This window comes from Euprymna scolopes, chromosome 25 (assembly GCF_053919585.1).
Source record: "Euprymna scolopes isolate OS-2025 chromosome 25, ASM5391958v1, whole genome shotgun sequence".
Lineage (NCBI taxonomy): Eukaryota > Metazoa > Mollusca > Cephalopoda > Sepiida > Sepiolidae > Euprymna > Euprymna scolopes.
The window spans coordinates 34726412-34750811 of record NC_136506.1 but is presented as its reverse complement, the minus strand read 5'-3'; the positions used below and the strand labels follow the sequence as shown (position 1 = coordinate 34750811).

The 24400-nt window shown below is 33.3% G+C and overlaps 1 protein-coding gene across 2 annotated transcripts in view; it reads right to left on the bottom strand.

The window, feature by feature from the left end:
* Positions 1 to 1387: 1387 nt before the first annotated feature.
* Positions 1388 to 24400, bottom strand: part of LOC145247324 (glutathione reductase, mitochondrial-like) — a 63154-nt gene continuing 40141 nt past the window's right edge. Inside the window, exons 9-13 of one of the 2 annotated variants that reach the window (XM_080108971.1) lie at positions 20111 to 20245; positions 15326 to 15437; positions 10458 to 10592; positions 5498 to 5631; positions 1388 to 1620 (exon numbers count right to left, since the gene is read on the bottom strand). In XM_080108971.1, coding sequence (XP_079965097.1) covers positions 1471 to 1620; positions 5498 to 5631; positions 10458 to 10592; positions 15326 to 15437; positions 20111 to 20245 — 666 coding nt within the window. In that variant the 3' untranslated portion in view covers positions 1388 to 1470. The remainder of the gene's footprint in view (positions 1621 to 5497; positions 5632 to 10457; positions 10593 to 15325; positions 15438 to 20110; positions 20246 to 24400) is intronic. The other variant, XM_080108972.1, reaches the window with a different exon arrangement.

Here is a 24400-nt window from a genome sequence, read left to right as displayed (position 1 = left end):
AATACTTTTTTTCTACAGAAAGATTTTTTTTTTCACAGTAAGATTGTATAAACAAATATATATATATATATATTTCCCCAAAACCTGATTTTGTTTATTGTTGTTGCGGTCATCGCATAGTGATGAGCTCCTCGGCTGAAGTGGGATGTATCGCCACAGTTTGGTCAAATTGTGCTTTTGTAGCACCCATATTTACGGCAATACTTGATGGAGAGGTGACAAAAACTTACTGCTATTATGGAAGTAGGGTACGATTATGAATATCTCCAATATCAAATAAGCGTTATACACTGTGAAATTTAATTTATGTATGAAAACCAAAGAGAGGAGATATAGCATATGAGAAATATTTGAAATAAAATCTCCCCTTGCTGTTATTTCAGATCATTTGAAACTAAAGCAAGTTTTTGTCTCCCTCCTCCAACCCATCAAAGCCAGAGATTTGAGGTAAATGTCAGATATTTTGTAATTAATATGCAAAACTAGGAAAACAAATGACTATGAAGTATTGGCAAAGATGCAGTATCTTTCCACCCACGGAAAATCCTTTAAAATTATCACTATTGTATGTTTTTGAGGATGTTGAAAACGAAAATAACAGTAAAAAAACCCAGGAAACAAGTAGTTTCCAAAATATGAAGAAATTATTAAGTGGGGGATCACTTTTCTATATTAATTTTACATAAAATTTATATCCACTTTATAGCCAAAGTGGCCATAAAGTGGGTGCTCATTTTACGTAAAATTAATATAGAAAAGTGATCCCCCACTTCTTTAAATAGTAATGTGCGACCTTACGGGCAAATGTCACATAGCTCACTACACAATTCAGGCCATTAGCTTTCCAACGAGACTTCATTTGTTAAATTCTAACCAGTAGTTGCCGAGATTTCCAACTTAAAAAATTGCCCAAAACCGTGGTATGCATATATTTATACTTGTTGCCAAATTGAATATTGAAATGTTCATATCTTTCGATCTATGGGCCGAAACCATGTAATACTATTTTATGGTTAAAATTTTATGAAAATTGGTAAAAAAGAACTTGGATTTTCAAACCAATAAAATATGCCCAAATTAGCATACATTTATATATATAATGTCATAGCAAGCCAGCTTTAGATTTGCTGCTTTGGAATGAATTTTGCTTCAGATTTTTTTGCTTGCTTGTCTCCCTTGTGGCCTTGCCAAGCCACTAATAATATACACTAGTGGGACCTGTGGAGTTTTTTAAAACTCATAAACATCATGCACCTCAAATGTTTCTTGAGTAATATCATGTTTTAACGGCTTTCACCACCTCAAACAAAACTGTGACATTAATCATAGCGTCATAGATAACTCGAGAGAAAATCAAAACAATAAGATTAATTTTCAAACTATCCACAATTGTTAAAAATATTTATTGAAATAAATTTTCCATCTTCAGACCGAGTGACTAAATAACGATTTTGTTTATTGTTGTTGCGGTCATCGCATAGTGACGAGCTCCTCAGCTGAAGTGGGATGTATCGCCACAGTTTGGTCAAATTGTGCTTTTGTAGCCCCCATCTTTACGGCAACAGCAAATCCCTGCAGCATTTCATCACTTGCCAAGCCGACTATGTGCAAACCAATTACCTGAAGAAAAACAAACATATAAAAAACAGTGACATTGTATGCACATGTCTGTGATATGAAAATAAAAAGTCTCTTTTTGTCCAAAGTTGGAATATTGCTGCCACATGTGGAGAGGTGCCATACAGAGCACTTTTTCCCGCCTTAATCTATTAGACACATGGAGGAAGAAAAGATGAGTTTTTGCTGAGTGTCTTTCATGGAGGAATGATAGACTGGAGCTTAGTACAGTACCTTCTATGGAAATAATGATAGAGTACCTATTTACTTGGCCTCCCCACGGACAGAGTTAGACACCAGGGTCATTTTTTAACCTGGAGAAAAGGAACAAAAATAAAAATTGTCTCAGTCGTGAAGGATTTCTCCTCCACCGAAAGAGAACAAGAAATGGAAGTGCAGCATCTGAAGAACAAATGGCATTTATTTGCTTCCCACGAAATCAACTTAGACACAAGGTCGTTTTTTTAATGTGGGGGAAAACAAGCTCCCCCAAAAAGGGGGCACTCTAGCAGTGTCCAAATAAATAGTAATTGTCTCGGTATGGAGGGTATCCCTACAATGACCAAGGACACATTAACTTAAGTGAAGCATGAAAACATACTACACTTTGATCTATTAAATCTTTTATTCAGGCAATGTAAATTCAACATGAACAAAAAACTTAGGCACAAGGCCAACTGAAAAGGAGGGAAAATGGGGGTCGTTGGTCATTGTTATCACTCCAGAACTAAACAAAAGTTTCTCTTAGCTAGTATCTTCTTCCACCATAATACCGCATTCACCCTTTTGTACTGGGAGACGTCCTACTTAGAATCCAATTGTTTAAAACATTTTTTAATGATGTGTAAAAACAAAAAAGATAATAATGATAATACAATACTACACATTGATTCTGGCCCAAAGGCGAAGAACAAAATAATGATGCAGTAGAAAGAAAGGTGAGAGAAGAAATCACTTTTTCCTGCTTTAATAATAAAGTATAAAATAGACTTTGAAATCTAGTGGGAGATGTGATTTCTCTTAATTAAATAATCAGTTTTCTAGAGGATGAAGATTCAAACTTAGATACAAGTGATACTAAGAATATAATTAAGAAATACTTGAGAATTCTACTTGGTCATGGCTGATAGAACAAGAACAATCTATCCCAATAGATTAATTCCCTTATTTTGTATTTTAGTCCTCACATTCTATGAGCGATGTTTTTTGCAAACGAGGAAGAATTTTTGTTTTATGGATTGAAATCTATCCATCTAACACTGACCCATGGCTAGTTTTTGACCTTGAAACAGTATTTAAAATTTTTTTTTTTTTTACATCAAGTGGCTTCATGCATTGTCTAGAACAATTTTTGTAAACATATTACATTATACATCATTATTCTTTGAGGGGTACAAGATTTATATAATGCAATCATGAAAGGAAGACTTAAATTCACAATTAAAAATATTTAAAATAAAGTCAACATTTAAAATAAAGTTCACGGGGTGAAGAGAAGAGAAGAAAAAAAAAATGGGGGAGTCAGCTGACCAGTTTCGCCCTCACTTTATCAAAGCTGTATCAAGGGATTTGTTTTGGAGAAAAATAAAAACGAATGGGAATCGAAAATATGTACAAATAAAATCACATTGCGTTACGTTATGTATGGGGCTCCCCCTTTTTTTCTTCTTTTCTCTCCACCCAGTGAACTTTATTTTAAACGTTTTTACTCATGAATTTAAGTCTTCCCTTCATGATTGCATTGCATATATATATATATATATATATATATATATATATATATATATATATATATATGGATTCAGTTTGAAATTCCATGCAGATTCCAGAGTTCAACGAGATGCACGTATAGAAGGTCATAAGTTACATCAGCCAGAACATTATGAGATAAAAACACTAGATTCAAATACTACAAATTTCATTGGGCAACAATTTTTTTTTTTTTACTTATCAAGGCCCGAAGGCCACTCAGGGATAATGGTTATTGCGTGTACAGTAATCAATGAGATAGTATTGTAGTAATCATTAGTATTGGGGGTTTTGATAGAGTATCTTACTTAAGGGGGCGGTTTGTCAGGAGTTTGTTTATGTTGGACTTGAAAACATCCAAGTTGTAGTCAGGTGGGAAACAGGCAAGCGGCAGAGAGTTCCACTGGCGTGCAGTTCTAAGAAAGAAGCTTTGCTCATGGAATCTACGTTTGGATTTAGGCACAGATAAAGAGTGGGGAAAATTATTGACAGTAGTTTCAGCCAGACGGGTGTTTCTCGTGAAGGATTGGCGAGGGGGGACGAGGGATTGGAGCTCAGACGAGCACCTGCCATGGAAATAGCGATAAAATTTTGCTATGTTTGGAATGTTGTTTAGATTTCTACAACTGGTTTAAGATATTTTGCACTGATGAATCGGGAAATGGCATCCGTTTCTCTCCATCAGGTCAAGTTGATTTTGAAAAGGAAAAAAAAAAAAAGATTATCAACGCGTTTTTCTCAACACATTTTATCCTAAATATGTTTTTAAGAGAACAAAATGTTTTGCCAACAACATGTATTGATTACCTGATAAGAAACATTGGTAAAGCCAAGTACATGTAAATTGCATGTTCAAACTTCACGGCTTAAATTCCCGTTTCTTCGAACTCCTGGAATGCTCAGTAGCAGTGACGTCTCTCTTCAGATTCCAACAGTAGTCAGCCATCATGACTGCATCCCAGCGAACCTGATACCTGGTCTCCATCTCTTTTAGATCGTGATGGAATCTCTCTCCCTGCTCATCACTCATTGAACTCACATTCTCAGGAAATCGTTCCCTATATGAAAATAGGTAGTGCATCTTGACGCTCATGTTGCAGCCTAGGTTTCTGAACGCAGTCAGCAAGTTGCTAACAAGTTCTGCATAGTTTCTGGCCTTATTGTTGCCAAGAAAGTTTCCAAACTTTGGATCTCTGATGAGCTGGCGGATTTTAGAACTTTCAAAGATGCCAGCTTCCAACTTCCCCATGGCCAATCCTGGAAAAGCCAGGCACAAGTAAGTGAAGCAGTCACCATCTTTGTCCAGAGCCTTGGTGAACTGCTTGATTAAAACTGAGCTTGATGTGCAACGGATGGAAGAGTCCAGGAGAGGGTCGTTGATGACATTCCTTTCTTTGCATTAATTCCTCTCACACAGGCCAGTCCTTCTTCGTGTAATGCTGAGCACCAATTTTTGGAAGATTTTGAGGTTTTATGACTTCGAACTGATCCCTTTTCGAGATAATCACTCAAAACTATCAGACCTGAATATTTCTTGTCATAAAAATAATCATTTCCAATCAAAACATGGCATTTTACCTCCACCAACTTCTTCTAAAATGCTCCACGCATACATACATGTAAACGAAATCTTAAGAAAATGACATATGGCCATAATTAAAAAAAGAAAATAGACTTTATTGAGCAAAATGAATGTGATTTTTGGATTCAGTGCATCAGATTTGTCTCGAGTCAGCTGAAAAATGCACACAACAAATTTGTTGACCCGTGTTATCAATTTCCATCTGAAAAATTTAAAAACAACTTTCTATTATTTTAATTGGAATTCATTATTGCCCATGCCAAAGTGTATAGAGACGTTGAATCTCAACAGTTCAAGGTGAGAATTGTCTGAAGATAGCGGTTTCAATCCTAGCCAAAGCTGGCCAGAGGCTTACTTGGCCAAAACATGGTGAGACGACAACAACTATGGAAGGCAGTAATTGCTGAGAATGCAGTTAGGAGATTCGGAGTTCCTATCCGGTTGCGGTTACCACCTGACGAAGGCCAGAGGAATATTTGGCCGAAACGTTGTGAAAAAAACAACAAATAAAGATGAGGATATTAGTCTGCAATAAATGAATAAACTTACTTTCTCTTCTGGCAAAAGACAAACCAATTTCATGTGGCATTTCTCCTTCCTTTCAGTAATGGCAAAATACATTGGTGTGAAAGCAGAATGATAAATCTTGATGTTCTCTCGACCATATTTGCTTTCAGCTTCGCCTGGAAAAACATCACAAAGTATTTACCATATAACAACATATTTGCCATTTTACAATCAGGCTGAATACATTAAAAGATCTTTGAAATGTTAAAAAAAACAACTGTATACATGTTAAAAATAGATTCATAAATTTTGAATAAACAGAAATTGCCTTCAAAGCCATGTTTAAGATGAATATCTTTTATTAAAAAAAATCATTAATTTAAAAAAAAAAATCATTAATTTAAAAAAAAATCATTAATTTAAAAAAAAATCATTAATTTTAAAAAAAATCATTAATTAAAAAAAAAAATCATTAATTTAAAAAAAAAATCATTAATTTAAAAAAAAATCATTAATTAAAAAAAAAATCATTAATTTAAAAAAAAAATCATTAATTTTTTTTTGAACTTGACATTTTTTTTTGTGTTGTGATGGAGACAGTTGGGTTAGATGTTGTGACACATTGTAAGGTGGATAACATCTCTTTGCTATGAAGTTTTTTTTTTTTTTTTTTACTTGCCTCCCCACGAAGGCAAAGGTCTTTTAATGGGGGGGGGGGGGGCAATCTGGTTAGTAACAAAAATAAAAAAATGTATCAGTCATGAAGGGTTTCTCCTCCATTCACCGAGTCCAAAGAAGTGTAGTGCAGCATCAGAACAGATACTACACTTTGATCTTGATCTAAAGGCCAAGAAAGAAAAGAAAGGCAACTTTTTTTTCTTTTGATTAGGTTGGTGCAAAAATAATGCTTTTTATCCGATACATATATACATAAAATAACGACATTATTTTTGCACCAACCTAATATTTGCTATGAACTGTTTTTAGCCGCGTTGTTGTCATGGTAGCGTAATGAGATTTGGTAAAAGCTCTTAGAAGATGCTTCACGAAATTTCAATAAACAGACAAAATGCTATTAAAACAACATTTAAGATGCAAGTAATTTATTAAAAATCATTAGATTTTTTAAAACTTAACTGTTTTTTATCACTGTATATTTTGGCATATAAGACAACCCTTAAAGTTACAAAATCATCTTTAAAAACCAATATTTCATAAAATACTGGGTATTGCAATCTCTACCTAGGCTTAACAAACATGGTTTCGTGATTTAGCAGTCGTCTTATACAACCGATATATGATAAACTTATTAAAATTTGCTTCAATTTTGTACCTTGTCTTATGCGCCGAAATGTATGGTATTAATTTTAGTTAGTAAAATATCAATCGTAAATTTGTAAAAGATGCTATTAAAAACTTTTGCCAAATCTCATTTCATGACATCATATATTAATAAATTATATATATATAGGCATGGCTCAGAGGCTAAGGAATGAGGGTGGAGAGTTGTATGTTTTGGTTTCGATTCTTGCTGATGGCACCAAAGTCATATATATATTTTTTTTTAGTTTTGATTATTAAATTATTATATTATATAATATTATTATATTAATTAAATATATATTAATCAAATATATATTAATAAATTATATTAATTAAATATACATTAATTATACATTAATTAAATATAAATTAATTAAATATACATTAATTAAATATACATTAATAAAATATACATTAATAAAATATATTAAATATATATTAATTAAATATATATTAATTAAGTATATATTAATTAAGTATATATTAATAAAATTATATATTAATAAAATATATTAAATATATATTAATTAAATATATATTAATTAAATATATATTAATTAAATATATATTAATAAAATTATATATTAATAAAATTATATATTAATAAAATTATATATTAATAAAATATATGTTGCTTCATTTGGAAAATTTGTTTTTGGATCAACTAGTTTGATAGTGTTTGACTCCTACGTCAGTGTTGTATCTTAATAATGGTAATAATCTGTGGACCGTTCTTACTTGCTTGAATCTTGTCTTCGACAATCAAGCGATTCCATCTTTTAAAAAAGGAATGATAGGTAAATTTATACATATAGGTATGGCTCAGAGGCTAAGGAATGAGGGTGGAGAGTTGTATGTTTTGGTTTTGATTCTGCTGATGGCACCGAAGTCATATATATTTTTCTTTTTTAGTTTTGATCTCACTATTATATATTAAATTTTAATATAATAATTGATAGAGAATTGTCTCTCTCTATAATAATACATACATAATCTGCATGAATTAAAACTATCATATTAAAGCATATTTATGACTGGGCAATGCCAGACAGCCTGCTAGCATATATAAACACACACACACACACACACACACACACACACACACACACACACACAGAGGGTGGCCCACTTAAAGGTAGCCTGATCTCTCTAATCTTTCTCTTAACGACCAACTGACACCACAAGACAAAATGCAATTCTTTTTCCAACAAGATGGCGCTACATGCCACACGTCTCACAGATCACTGACATGAGTTCATGACATGTTTACGGAAAAAAGAACAATATGCAAAGAATTATGGCTACCATGTTCCCCGGACTTGTCATCATGTCATTTCTATTTTTGGAGAACTTGAAAACAAAAAGTTTATGCAAATAATCCTCACAATCTAGACCAACTAAGGGAGAACATTACCAACGCTATCAGGAGAATCACCAGAGAAGATCTACAAGCAGTATCTGCAAATGTGAAACGTGCCCAGAAACGCATAGATGTCAGCACTACAGGTAATTTAAACAATAAAAAAATGTTCCTTCTCTCTACTACATTTTCTGGGCTACTTTTAAGTGGGCCATCCTGTATATGTGTGTGTATATATATGAGAAGAAATTGGTTGATCTTGTCAGGTGACTAGATAGAAATTTGATAATTAAAAATATGCAGTTTGGAGGTTGAAAAAAATCTAATGAAGAATTTCTTATTTTTATATCCACAATACATAAAAAAAACAAAAAAACTGGTCTCTGAAAAGAAAAAAGAAACATCTAAATATCTGTGCATCACAATTCCTTTAAACATAATAAATAATAAACATGTTGCAGAATTTGTCTCATTTCGAAATATCAATATATTTCAGAATAACCACATTTCAAAAATGAGAAATATTGTATTAATAGAAAATAATAAGTTCCTCACAAATAAAAAGAATGCCATGACTGGAAAATAAAAGCTGAAACCTTATTTTCAGTCTGAGATTCTATCAACTGACTTATTTAGACTTTCTCATGAATAAAATTTAAAACCTTAACAAAATAATTATGTATTCAGCATTATGTCATAGATTTATGATTTATGTCATGTTTCAAAACATGAATTCAAATATATAAAAAAAAAATTAATGGATAAACATTATCAATAGTGTTGGAATTTATTTGAATTGTATAAAACAATTTATTTTGCTTTAATTATGTATTGGGATTAAAAACAATTTAATATTTACTAGAATCTGAACACCTAATTATAATACATTTAAAAATAAATTCATAATATTAAGCAACATACAAGTGTACACCATCTGTCAATAAATGATGTAAAAAAAAAAAAAAAAATAAATAACAAAAAATGCTTTGCCTGTGTTTGCACTTGCTATTTATCTAAATATATTACTGAAATAAAATATCTGGAGAAAGGTGAATAGGCATCTTCTGTCTTTGCAGTAATTATCCATTGTTCTTAATTAACTCTTTACATAAAGTGGTTTTATGCCTTGTCTGGAGCAATTTCCATAAAAATAAAAAAAAAATAAAAATGAATAAAAGATAAGTCGTATTTAGTTGATGACCGTTATCGATTTTTATTATTTCTAGGATTTTAGTTAAAATGTGTTTTGGCATTTTTTTTTGTACTTAACGGATCACCATTTATCAAAACCCAAAGAGGCATTTGAGAATAAAGTCTAATGGGATTGTCAGTTCGATGATGAACAACATCACGAGAGGATTTAGGAACAGCGGGTAGAATTAGCAAAATTTGATTATTTAAGAGGATAGCTTGACAAGAATTTGTTGACATTAGAATTCAAGACATTCTCAATACACTGCAGCCATTTTCAACCTTTCCTCCATCATTGACCGCTTGGCTTTATGTATTTCTCCCCCCCCCCCATTTCCATACAAAAATTCATAGCCATCAAAAAGTGACAAAAAAACAAGGTAAAAAAGAACTTTTTTATTGTTTAGGATTTTAAGTTTTTATTTTATAAAATTAGTTTTATACATTTGTATCGCAAAAAAAAAAAAAAAAAAGAAAATCGAACTTTTTTCTAAATAGAAAATTATAAAGTTAATTTGTATTGCATTTCTTAAACATGACAAAATCTGAACAGAAATAATTATTCTTAAATTATCAGGTACTCGACTATATAATTTTTTTACCCCTAAGTTGAGAACCTTTGCTATACTGCCTCCACTTAATTCCGTGGATCCATTGGAACTATTTCTGTCTCCAGTACACAAATCTGGACATGATGCAGGATGCTCCCTCTTAACCAATTGCTTTTAAAGACATTGTTGGTTTGGCCACACTGGATGCCACGATACAGGTAGAGTTCACCCATGAAGCAATAACTCCAAGATTAGTGAAGACGTGGTTACACATCATCAAAGCTGATGTTGAATCTACCTGTAGTCCACAGTGCTCGCTACTGGTTCCAGGACTGGCTGGCCATAGCTATCTTCATTGTTGTGGGCTGTCACGCATGGTCTGCTTTCATTCCTGATGCTGTGTGTTGCATGGGAGGAACTGGCTTAACCCATTCCGGGTAAATACTGCCAAAATTACAACTAAAAAGAAGACATTTTAGATGCTGTTTCTTAATTTTTAATTGAATTCTTAAAAAAAAAAAAAAAAAAAATGATTTAAACAAACAAACAAACAAAAATAAACTCATGTTGATCTGACCTTGTGAGATTCCGATTGTTCCTACGGGAGGATGAGAGAAAATCACTGTTGGAATATCACTGTAATCCATTTTCACATGTTCCTTGCCTTTGTCAAAAAGACGATGAGCTAACAGACGTCCTGCTGCTATTGCAACTGAAATAGAAAATTATTTCATTAAAAAAAAAAAAATGACAATTAAGACACAAGAATCTTTCTATTAAACTCAGAAATCTTTAAGTGGAACCCATAGCACAATGGATAAAGTATTTAGTAAAATTCATAACATTCCTGGAGATTGCAGGTTCAATCCTCAGTGTGGGCAACCCAAAAATACAACTGCGAATTAGGCTGATGGAACGAAAGCATGCTAATCCCATGGATTAAATAAATGGTTTCGTTTGAAATTTTGTGCAGATTCCTGAGTTCAACAAGATACACCTAAACAAGAATGGAGGTTACATTGACTCAAACGTTGCGCAAATAACAATCGGGATGAGAACAGTAGTTCAAAGAATCGAAATGATAGAAATTAACGAATTGCTTATAACTTTTACCCGATCATGACTGACAGAACGAGAGCAATCTACCTTGTAGATTAAATAAAAGGTTCATTTCAAATTTCCATACAGATTCCAAAGGTTAAAGATCCGAGAGTTCAGCAAGATGTACTTGAACAAGCTTCGAGGTTACATCGTTCGAAGCGTCGAGAAAATAACATCAAAAATAGAAGTAGGCTGAATAATCCAAATAACACTTTCGGTTAGGAGCAAAGTGTAGCATCTGTTTTGAGATCACATTTCATTTATTCTGCGTTTGGTCAGCGAAGATGAAATACTTCTAGATTAAGGTCATTTAAATTTTTGTTCCAATCCAGAGTGCCCCTTTTGGGGAGCTGGATTTTTCCCCACATTAAAAACTGACCTCGTCAGGAGGCAAGTAAATAGGAACACAAATAATTTTTACTGTCAACATATTAAATGAAAGTCGAAACGAAGTTGAAATAACTTTTTATATTTTACCATAGTTATCGCCCTTTGATCAAGATTGACGAGTTATTGCCCTTTCATGTATTAGCATTAAGTAATAATTTCCAATTTTGAAACTGTACGGGCTTAGGTTATCATAATCGTAGGAGACAAAATATTTTATTGTTTACCCGATACTTTCTAGTCAGAATTCTTTCTAGAAAGACATTGGGCATTTACAAGAGGGGCCGCAAGAAGGTTGTAAAAATGATTTTTGTGGAACGAACTGGATTCAAACTTGTTTAGGGGAATTTTTTTAGATGTTTTAATTTGGGTGATGTATTTTAGGATGAGTCGGTTTTGAAGAAATATTTTCAATGAAAAAGGTTTATAGGGTTTATAATTAAATGCGAAAAAACGAGAGACATGTTATACAATAAATAAAACAAAATAATGAGTTCAGAAGACAAATTCACAAAAGAGATATTTTATATGCGTTTAAAATGAAAGGTTTACAGCAATAAAAAAACAATGTTCATGAATATTTTTAGAATTCTCATAAAAAAAAAAAAAGAGGGTTCATTAGTTGAGATATCGAAAAAGTCAGAGATGATATTTAAGAGCCGTGCATTACAGGGGTCAGAAAATCGTAATCAAAACTTCTCCGCTCAATTATATAAATTATATTTCATTAAAAGTTGTTAATAAGAATTAATGCTCATTGTTTTTAAGGTCAGTGAATATTTCAATGCAAGAGTTGGTTATAGATGATAACTAAGGGATTAAAGAAGTTTCTGTGTGTTTGTGTGTGTGTTGTGTTTTGTAAGTGTGAGCATGTGTTAGTTGACATGCCAACTAGCTCAAAAGTATAATAGCGACACACCGAGGATGCTGGTCCGTGGATTCTGGATCAACCAGTTTATTGAAGAAAAATCTGGCTTTTTAAGGGATCGAAGTGGCTCCCAGAAAGACCATTTCGAATAAATTGAGAAAGTTTTGAGTGGTTCAAAATTATTTGTTTCATTCAGGATAGTAGACAGACGATGTGCTTACAAATGAGTTTATACATTTTGATTTTGGACGCTGAGGGGTAAACATCGGTGACCCGACTTGGAACACTCAGGTCATCAGTATGCGTTATTAACCAGTAGACCATCGTCACCTACCATTGACATTAGTATCAACGCCAAACATCTTGACGACATAATTGATATACTAATGAGCATTGGAGAAGACAAACGACTCTGGAGAGAGACAGTGAGGACACTTAGACAACAGAAAAATGTGAAAGAACAATAATTTTGTTGTCTCTGACCTAATCCACACTCACCCTCAAGGGCTGATTGCAATACAAGGTCAATGACTATGCTTGGCCTTAGTAAGAGAATCCTAGAGTTTTTTTGTCTTTTGTGTGTGCGTATGCTTATTTTTACTGTTCAGTCGCCCGTTATCAAAGCCAAGAGCCACTCGAGGATAAATGTCCATGAGATGATAGAAAGACTGTCAATCGAAAGATTAAAAGAACAATTAATGGTATTAACGAAATTTTATTAATAATGGAGATGTTTATGACAACATTTATTGACAGTGGATTTGGAGACAACTGATGCAATCTGTAAGGAAGCAGTCTCATGATAATGTGTTTCACAGACAGTATACCCTTGCAAAGAAGCTCTGTCCATGAAAATGTTCATGTGACACTAGACACATGAAGAAACAAAATCGAAAATCATTTTCTGTTGTGATAGAAAGAAGAGTTATTGCTGTGAATATCTTACCAGAAGGAACCAGAGATTTGAGCTCCAAGATGCTGACTCGCCACTTTTTTTTTTCACATTGGCCGCATCAATTGTTTTATTTTTATATTGGAAGGACATAATCCACTCTCCAAACTTCACACCCCATTTTATTTCCTTCTACTCTAATTTAAAGATCACTTGTTTTCGGTTCTAAACAAACTGGAAAACAGTAAGAATCATATTCTAACTCCTCAGGTTTTTGCTGTTACACTTTCTATTTTGGTTGTTGTTGTTGTTGTTTTTGTTTTACAGCATATCAACCTTTTTGGGTTTTTTAATACCGTATCCAGTGATTTTGAAGAACAATTTTTTAATAGAGTATATTTGTTTTTTAAGTCAGTTTCTATTTGTAGCAGAAGTAGCAATAACTAAAATGAGGGAAAAAAGAGCTTACCTCGAGTACGTCTGTTGTGTCACCGGTTGGGGGGAAAAGAGAATTCCAAGATGGCGTCCAGGGGGTTTTATTAGCGTTTACCCCATGCAACTCTCGGAAAATCACGTTTCTTTCTCATGTGATTATGCAAATAGATAATTCCCGGCCACTATAAAAGCAGGAGGCTAGAAACGAGTCGGCAGTGTCCTGCAAATTGTGTGTGTGGGTGTTTCTGGCGATTGGAGTGTGTCTTCTTTTACCACAGTTATCATGGACAGGAGTTCCCTCTCTTCTGGAGGTGGGCGATATTGACTATTTTGAAGTTGTACTGTTGCTGACAGAACATTTATTTATTTTTTTTTTGCCTACCACATTTTTGTTTCACTATTTAACCCATAGTTGGGACCCTAACAGGTCCTACCACTCTGGGTCAGAGTGGACCTGGGAGCAATGGCAATTAAAGGGTGGCTCCACACTCCCCAAAGCCCGCAAGCTGGGGCCTCACCATCGGATATAGATTAAGGTCATATCCAGGACCTCCACTTTCTATTTTATTCTAATGAATTTGTGTGTGTGTGTGTATATATATGTCTTGGAAATTTTTCAATGTTTAAAACTAATATATATCTCCAAGTAGTCATGCGAGATGGTCCAGTAGTAGGAAAGAAAGATTATAAACATTGAACAAAAACTCATGATGGGGTCCCGATTTCGAATCTTGCTAGATTCAGCCACTCTGATGAGTCATAGACGACAAAACACATGTCAGTGAATAATTATATTTTAAAAACAATATATATAAAAACCTTCTATCCCAAGACCTCCTTTGCCAATTAATCTATTAGCCATCACTCCTCAATGTCACTAAACACTTATCAAAGAAAGGTCCTCATTAGTAATCACATTTTATTCATTCCATTAATCATTTTAAATTCTCACATAATATTCTTCATCATTCAATTGACGATTAGCCTTGATTAGTGTGTAGTGATTTATCATACGGATGGATCCACTATTTTTGAACAGTCAAAGGGAGATAACCTAATCAAAATTATTTTCAAGGCGTCAGTTCTAAGAAAAATACTACTTCACCCACGTAAAACAAATGGCGCAGTGTTCAATGCATTCTCTGTCTCAAACCCGTGTAAATACTATATGAACTAATTTTTATCTATGCGCATATGGATACTGTAAACAGGCCAGAACATTTGAGAATGTTGTAATCGCGACTATAAATACCATTTCGCAGGAAAAAACAAATCTAGCTCTATCGTAAGATGTAAAAAAGTTTTACCATAGATTTTGCATGTCCCGAAATTAATGCACAAGGACGATTACCTTACCAGGAATTTCTGCCTTATCAACAATTTTCTTCCAAATTTTTCTCTTTTATCCTGATACAGGATTTGTTCGTGAACTTCATTAAATATTTACTAAATATTTCTGGACATTCTCTAAAAAATATGGACTTTAAACAAAAACTATCCTTACTAATCTTATAATCGTCTGGGTAACCAAAAAAGAGTCTATACTCCATCTCTATATCCAATAATTATTGTCGTAAATCATTTTTTCATACATATGAACAAGGTAGTTTGAGTTGATTGATATTTGTTGGTGTTGTCCTTGAGTGTTGCATTTTATTTTACTTTTTTAATTATAAAGAGTCTATGATATTTGAATGAATACTTAAATATCATCGATACCCCCTTTATAGGTGGTTACTCATTAATAAATTAAAAATTTTACCTGGTGTGAGGAGAAATTTTCCGCAGACGTCACCCAGGGCGTAAATATTTGGGTTTTTTGTATTCTGGTATTCATCGACAATAATATGCCCCTGCTTGTCACATTCAACAGTCTACAAGAATAAAAGTGTTCTTTTTTAATTTTGAAGATATTTTGGTCCATCAACATATGTATGGGTTATATAGCACCGTGCATAAATATTAAATGAAAAGTGTACATCTGTTACATAACAAGTATGTCTCTTGCAATGTATGTATAAAAGACAGTATGGCTGTGTTTATTAAATAAATGACAAATTCTTTTATGTATAAAAACAATTGCACTATATTTTACAACGGAAGTGTGCTCTTTTTGAAACATGTGGCATCACCAGGGAGTTTTGTTACTTCAATTCTTGTTTATTCCAGCTGATCCATTATTTAACACATACTCCATCAAAAATGACAAAAAAAAAATCCTCTTTATCAATCGGTACACTAATATTTATATTGATACAAGCAGCTCTGCATGTTTTTGGTGTGTGTATAATTTTTCTATATGCTTCTATTTCCTTTTCACTGTAATTTTAATGACACTACACACGTGTTTGAAGTGTGGCTGTGTTTATCACACAAATGACAAATTCTTTTGTCTATAAAAACAATCACACTTTATGTTACAACCAAAGTGTGACATGTGGTGGAGAGAGAGAGATTGGCAGTGACTCTTTGTTTTTATTACGATTGCATAACTCTGCATCTACTGTTCCTTTGTTTAGCATTGATGTTTCCAACTTGCGTTATAGGACAGAATGTGAGCTGCTTTTTTCCACACTTGCTCTTTTTAGGGCATCCGGCATCGCCCCGGAGTGTTATTACTTCAATTCTTATACTTGGCCAGTCTGGCATATGGCTGGTCCCATTATTTAACATATTCTCCATAAAAAATGACAAGATTAAATCTCCTTTTACAATCGGCATACTAAGATTTATATTGATACTAGACGAGGTACCCTATGTTGCGCAGGGCAAAAGTGTAATATATTTCTATTAAAACATCTCTCTACTTCTCCTATTTATTCCTCTCTCTCCCCAAATCCACTTTCTCCTCTGCCCAGCCCATTCCTGGATAAACACACACTAACATAGAGGCAACTTTCCTTTATGTAGTAGATTCCTTGTAGGATTAGCCAGCATTTTTTTTTTCCAAATTAATAATAATAGTAAAAAACGAACCCTTCCCGACAAAACCTGACCCATTAACTCACCAGAGAAATAATATTTTCTAAAATTTAAATGAGAAATTTGAAAACTTTGAAGTATCAGAAATAATGAGAAAATCATTTTTATTTACTTTTTTTTGTTGTAAGCCCAATATTTCACTAAAAATAGCTTTTCATGAGGGTAGGAAGTTCGGTCCGTGATTTTTTTTTTACTTTTCTTCATTTTGGTGTTATGGAGGAGATAATGTCTTGGAGTAGAAGAGAAGAAAAATATATGTGTTGTTCCGGTGGTTCCACGTGTGTTTTGCTCCAGTGTCGAGCGGGAAATTTAAAGTAAAAGAAGTGTCTTTTAAAAGTGTGTGCCCACCTTTTACTTTAAATATTTTCTAAATTTTAAATATTATTTATCAAGGGTAATGCCAAAGAAGAAGAATACCAACTTAGTAGGTGTGTAACATAATGCATGTGAGAGTGTGGGAAAGTATCAGCAGCAGCAAAGAATGACTGCTTGCAAAGAGATTAGCAGCAGCAGCCAAAAACGTGCATATGCAAATTAGGAAATGTGCGTGAGAAAAAAAAAAAGGAAAATAAAAAAAAAAGAACAGCACCTGCTCAGGGAGAAACAGAGTCAGCGTAAAAAAAAAATGGGTGTGTAAAGATGCAGGCGAGAAATGGCTGGATACGGCTGCCATGAAGTCGCAGAAGCAAAGTGCATGTGGAAGAAAATGGACATGTAAAAGCAAGGACGACAATGGGCCGGCTGTGACCAGCAAGCGGTCGGAAGGAAGGAGAACCGTGTTCCAGCTAAACGGACATGTGGCAGTGAGAGACTTTATAAGTGGTGCCAAAAGTAATGGTAATAAAAATGTTTTGTAAAAACGAAAAAAAATGCTGACCTGGATTTTTATTTATTTCTCTTCTCTTGTTTGTATGTAATGGCAAAATTACAGGTATTTGCTTTGTAGTTTTTGATTTTTAGCTGGACATACAAATATACACATACATTTATCCTTTATGTAATAGACAAAATGATTTGGTTCTTGTCTACATTAAGAAAAAACCCTAAAAATATGGAAAAATTAGTATGATGTAGGCACCCATGACAAAATGAACACATCATATTTAAAAAATCCTGTAAATTGATCTAATAGTTTTATTTTTAAATAAGAAAATAAAACTTTTATGAGAAAGAGAAGAGCAACGTTCTTGCATCATAATCTTGAAAATAATCTCAAGAAACAAAGGAGATAATTCAACAATAATTTAAACTTTCAAGATTGTAATTCTAAGAATTATCATTAATCACTTAAAAATGATCATCTTTATAAAATAAAACCACTTGATTATGGAGTTATCTCCCTTGTTTAAAATATTTTTTCCACCTCCCAAAATGACAGGCACAACAGTTACTCCTCCAATACTCCTAAAATTTGATTTTCTTATCCTATATATAATATTTTGATTGCAGAAATTCCCCTCTGGACCAAATTACCGTAGATTTGCAATAACAAATGCCATATACAATTTTATTACGTCTAAACCCATCATCTTATGTAATTTTTTAACGCCGTTACATACACATTCAGTCGTGATATTAAAATACCACATTTCATCCGTGGAGAACAACCATCACAATCGCAATATTATAAGAGGAAGGATCCCTGCATATCTCTCTATATATTTAGTCCGAGCAGTGCTACCAGTTGTCACCTGGTACTATCCTGCATTTTTCTACTACAGTGAGATTACACCCTCCGTAACTCAATGCTTACATACACAGCACTAACATATTCCTTCCAATTATCTGAATCGAAATTAATAACTTCTCCCTGACAATGTTCCAGCCATTACGATTGGCTGAAACTGGACATTCTCATATTTCAGAATGAACAGAATTCCTATCTAAACGAACATGTCTAAAAGTTGCCAAACATGGCGTCTCCCTCCACTAAAGCTAACAAGAACAACACTTAAACAATATTACCACCCAGAATCCGACATTTACATATTGCTAGCCTCATATAACGCAACAGTCACAGATAATAACTTGCATAACTATGGTCATACTTTCATACATCGATTACCTACGCTTATGTTGCTATCCACAGGACACACTAGCGAGCGCTAAAGAAAATGTAAACTATTAACCGCTCATAAACATACAGTTAACTACTGATAGCATTATTATATTGAACTAACATGTGCAAGTACATTCACAGTCTTTTCCATCTATGCTTCCACATCAGGAAATCTTGAAACAAATCTGAACACACACATCGTTTACAAATGTAAACATATTCGGGTGATTGTCGATATCGGATTACCCTGGTCAAATCATTGATAAAAAAATCATCCACGTCCATCATCATACTTAAACATTTAATCGGAAACTAAAAAAAAAAAAAATATAAATGCAATGACCTTCATTTTTATTATGAGAATTTGCTAAGAATTGTAAAGCCATGACTTCTTATTCGACAGTTTAAAGGAAGGAGTCATGAAGTAAATATTAGCAAATGATTAAAATATGTTTACAAAAAATAAACGAAATAGATGAAGTCTTTAAACTGTCAAATAAAAAGACATGACTTTAAAATTTCTAGCAAATTTTCATTTAATTAAAACATTGAAAGTTTTGGGAGCTTTTTTTTCATTAGCCTTCGGACGAAGATCACTTAATTCTTGTTTATTACTTATTTGTTGTGTTATTTGACCAATAAGGTCCTTTATTTATTTATTTCATTTACTGTAAATTTTTTTCAGGTACGCATGAAAAAAAAAAAAAAAAAGAATTAATAATTATGTTTCATTTCAGTGAGAAAGATAACAAATTAGTAATTCGGTATTACTAAAACAATAACAAGGAAAATGCATCTATTTTAGTAATAATAAAAATAAAGTTCATTTTATTTTGTTTTCCAGTTTCCAATTCAATGTTTAAGTTTTATAAACACGGATGATATTTTTAGCAGTGATTTGGCCAGGGTATTCCGATATCGACATTTACCCATGCCTGCCACATTTGTACTTGTGTGCACAATACAAAAATCCACTTCTCTCTTATCGACACTGTCACCAACCATATCATTTGCAGGTGGGTATACTGCCTACGATTTTCACGATTAAATTTGTATGATTTGTTTATCTACCACCCTCAATGTCTATTCTGAAAGCCGTTCTTAACATGGGGAGTTTCCATCAATCTAAACAGTTCATATACAGTGCGAATCCCTAAATTCTAAAAATTCTGTTTATATTTTCTATTTTTATTTTAAATGGACCATTTTTCCTAATTTTATTATTGCATACAGATTCACATATTCCCTTATTTGCTTTTTTCAGATTCAAACAGTACCTGCAGGTTATCAACAACTTTAGTTTACTTTTTTTGTGAGGGAGGGGGAGAGGCTTCCACCGGGCAATGCTGGTTAACAGGTCCTGCTAGTTTAAAAATAAAACTACTTCATTAATTTACATAAGTTTTGGGACATGATATTTTCACTTTGTCATGAGTACATACATCATACAGATCTCTTTCTTTATTTTTTAATATAGGAGAAATTCTGAATAAGTATAAAACTTACCAGATTTTCTAAACCAAGACTCAAAGTGTTCGGTTGCCGTCCGATTGCCCACAATAAACAATCGACGTCATTTATCTCACCATTATTTGTCTCAATTGTTAAAAGACCATCGGATTGTTTCTTTATATTTTTGGCCTGAAAGAAAAAAAAAAGATTAATTTTTATTTATTAACTAGCGGGGGGGGGGTATCCATCCTTGCAGAGTCATAAAATACACTTAAATATATTTTAATTCTCTACTGAATAATATATTACAACTAATATATAGTAGGGAGTTCAAAAGCTTAACCCCCCCCCCCAAAAAAAACCGATTTGGGTGTAATCAGTTAGAATCAAAACCAAAACATTTAGTGCTCCAGCTGAGTCTCCTATTGATGTAACTATCAAGAGATAGGTAAAAAAGACTTAATATTATGCGACTTGAAAAAAATGAATTGAATTTGGGCATGTGCAGAAATAAATATCAAATATGTCGGCAACTTGAAATGAACATTTTGCATTTTAACTTGTCGATATATGTCTATACGTGTCTGTATGCATTATTCATCCATCCAAACAAAGATTTTACTTGTTATAAACCATCATTGGTATATGATTACTGTTTCCTGTTAATTTCAGTGTTATGTGACCAGTAGTTTAAGAGTTTATTGGTTAAATATTTACACACATACACACATATACATCTACTATTTTATTTATATAGAAATAAAATAAAAATTTATATAGAAATACAATAAAAATAAAATATTTATATAGAAATAAAATAAAATAAAAATATTGACTATTCATATTAAAATTGAACAAGCTGAGCATGTGGGGTCCCCCTCTATGAGTGAAAAATTTACTTTCACCATGACTAATATTTGTGCAAAATTTTTTAAAAATCCAAGATGTGGTTATTGAGAAAAGTTTGAACAAATGAACCGACGAACAATTTTGGGGCAATTTTACCCCTATAATGCCCCCTAGGGGGGTAACCAAAGTTATCCTGGAAAATCTGTTCTGGCAAAAAATTACTTTCACCATGACTAATGTTTTTGCAAATTTTCAAACAAATCTAAGGTGTGGTTATTGAGAAACATGTGAACAAACAAACGGACAAACAAAATGACTCCAATGACGTAGACAAAATGATGTAAATAGTAGTGATGGGACGATTCCAATATTTTTCCCAATTCCGATACAATTCCCGATTCCGATTCTTTATAAATCTCTAATTATTTAATTATAAGATTTTTGTAAAAGCACATGTTAAATATGTTCAAAATACACTTATGGAGGATGATCTATCGATTTTAGCTTTACTTGTATTTTAAAATCAATAAAAATTTACTAATTTATCAATATTACTAGCAATGGAAGATTTTACTTTGAACAAAATCAAATGAAAAAGACAATTAAAAGAATCGATTTGGCATCGGAAAATCGGCACCAATATTTCCGATTCCAACACCCCCAAATGTTCCGATTCCGATTCTGATTACTCTTCATAACAATTCTTGTATGGCGGACCCTTGAGGCATATTTCTTTACTCATGGTCACCTCTAACAAGGCATATCACGACTTGGATGTAAGGAGCTATTATTTGAGTCCATGTTAGGAAAAATTAACAAGATGTTGATTTATGTTACATTTAAACTTCTGCATATCAGTACAGTCAAGGAAGCAGGTAGTAGGAAGGGAATTCCAAAGTCTAGCTGTTTGAGGAAGAAACTATAAGAGTAGAAAGCTGTCTGGAATTTAGAGACCTCAACAGTGAAGGGGTGTGATTTTGTTGCTAAGCAGGTTTGTTGATGTAAAATGTTTTTGACTTCTAATGGGGTATGAGACGAATGGATTCGCCAATCATTTTTATAACCAACGGCTGTGCTAAACAACCAATGAAAACGTCCCAAAATTATTATAAAAATTGTCGAATTTTGGATTCAATCAGTTCGCTATTTACTACGTCACGGACTGCATTTAATTCTTCGCCGCCATCTTGGTTACTGATCTGAACCACGCCGCCATCTTTGTTCAACACAATATCTCAGAACTTAAGAGGTTAACTACGGCACGGACCGCATTCGATTCTTGGTCGCCATCTTGGTTACTGATCTGAACTACGCTGTCATCTTTGTTCAACACAATGTCTCAAAACTTAACAGTTAGGGATATGTACATCAAGGGGGCACAGGTGCAGTGAGTTTATCAGAGCACATTCCACTAAAATATTTGTAAAACAGGTACAGAGATGCAACATTGCGGCGATGGAACAAGGGGTGGAGCTTAGTTGACAAAGTGGGATATATTAGATTGAAGACTATTTTGTACCCATATCCAAGAGGGAGTGACTAGTGGTAGATACATGAGCCCAGATGTGGCAACAATACTCCATGCATGGGCAAATAGTGGCCTTGTAGAGGTACAGGATACTTTCAGGTGTGAGTATTCTTCTAGCAAGATAGAGGGAACCCACCTTCCTTGCAGACCAAAACATATGCAAAATGCATAAAACTGACATTATCATGAACACACAAACACATATGAACTTCTAACTCTCTCACACAAATACAAATTTTCAAGTACAGACACAATTACCCTCAATATTTCATGTAAATATACTCTTCAGTTTCAACTTTGTGTCATAAAATCAAGTTGCCGTCATTATTACAAAAATACATGAAAGTTCATGATTATCAGCAATATCTTACTAATCTATTGTTCTTAAATGCACTCTTGTGTTATCCTTCCAGACTGAGGGAATCTTTTCCTGAAATCAAAATTCCTTGTTTATATTTCTAAAAGGACTAAAACTGATGGAAGATAGAAGTTTTATTCAACTTGATCTTTATTCAAACTCATGGAGCAGTGTGGTAAGGGGGGGGGGTGATGGAAAAAAATCGATAATCACTAATTAGTTATATTTTATCAACTCATCGACTATCTCATAAATATTACATTAGATATTCAATGCATTTTCTGGTGTTGCGTTTCAATTTCTTTTCATTATTATAAAAATACAAAGTTACATAGTTTGTTAACTGCTTGTTCTTGTATAGTGGCGCAGATTGCTGAAACGACCATTCACTTGGTGCTTGTATCACTAAGTCAAAGATTCTTATGGAATATTGAGATAACCTGCCCCACTATATACGTACTCTCTCTATGATCCTTTCAAACTAAGAGCTTGTCATTGTAAAGATAAAGCTCATTTATACTTTTAAAAGGATCAAGTCAAGACAAAACTGGTGGAAAACAGAGGAGATTTCTTCGATTTGATCTTCGTTCCAAATAAATGATCAGTGAGAGACAGAGAGAGATTAATATTCACTGTTTAATCATCCATGTCAATGCATTGCATTTTTTTATGTTCACACTTTTGCTTGCTTCCAAGGAAATAACTCTTTCCCTCTATTTGAGTCATGTGATGTCATATCAATTTCTATAAATTCCCTCTCTCTCTCTCTTTGATTAAATGGTTATTACTGACCAGCCACAGTACTCTTCATGAATCATCATCAATGATTCTGTGCCTTTGTGAGCAATTCAGCCATGCTAATGTCCGTGATGTCCTTCATGTTGTCTGACATTCTTGTTTTTGGTCTTCCACATCCTCTTTTGCCAGGGGTTATACCAAAGAGCAGATCTTTTGTTATGCTGTTTGTCCAGCATTCTTCAACAGGGTTCAATCAACTCATTCGTTTGTATGTTTGTCCAACCAGTTTACACGATGAAGTCTACGGTAGCACCACAATTCAAAATCAGCAATTTTCCTCTTGTCGACTTTCTTCAAGACCAAACATTCTGCTCCATATGTTGCTATTGAGAATACCAAAGCTTGCAGGAGTCGTTTCTTTGTGTGTTGTGAAATGGATCTGCCTTTCCAGATATTGTTAGTGTAATCATTGCTGTTTGTGTCATTGCAATACGTCGTCTTACTTCTTTAGTGCCATCTACTTTGTTTGTGAAAACTGCACCTACGTAGTTGAAATCTTCTACATCTTGAACATTTTGATTGTCCACAATTAGGTTTTTATCCATTATCTTTGTTTGGCTCGACACTGCTAATAAATTCCGACAGTGCAATAATTCTAACCTCTAGTTCAGCAAGTTGACCCTGTTTGAACTTGCATTTTCTATTATTTACAACTAATCAGTGTATATACTAGTGGATCTCTTCTCTCCCAATATCTATCACACCGAGGGATATGCATGTATAACCGATACTGAAGCAATATTCTCCCGAAGTGGGTTAAACCAACTTCCTCCAAAGGAGGAAGTTTCATAGGAGTATAACATTCACAAGT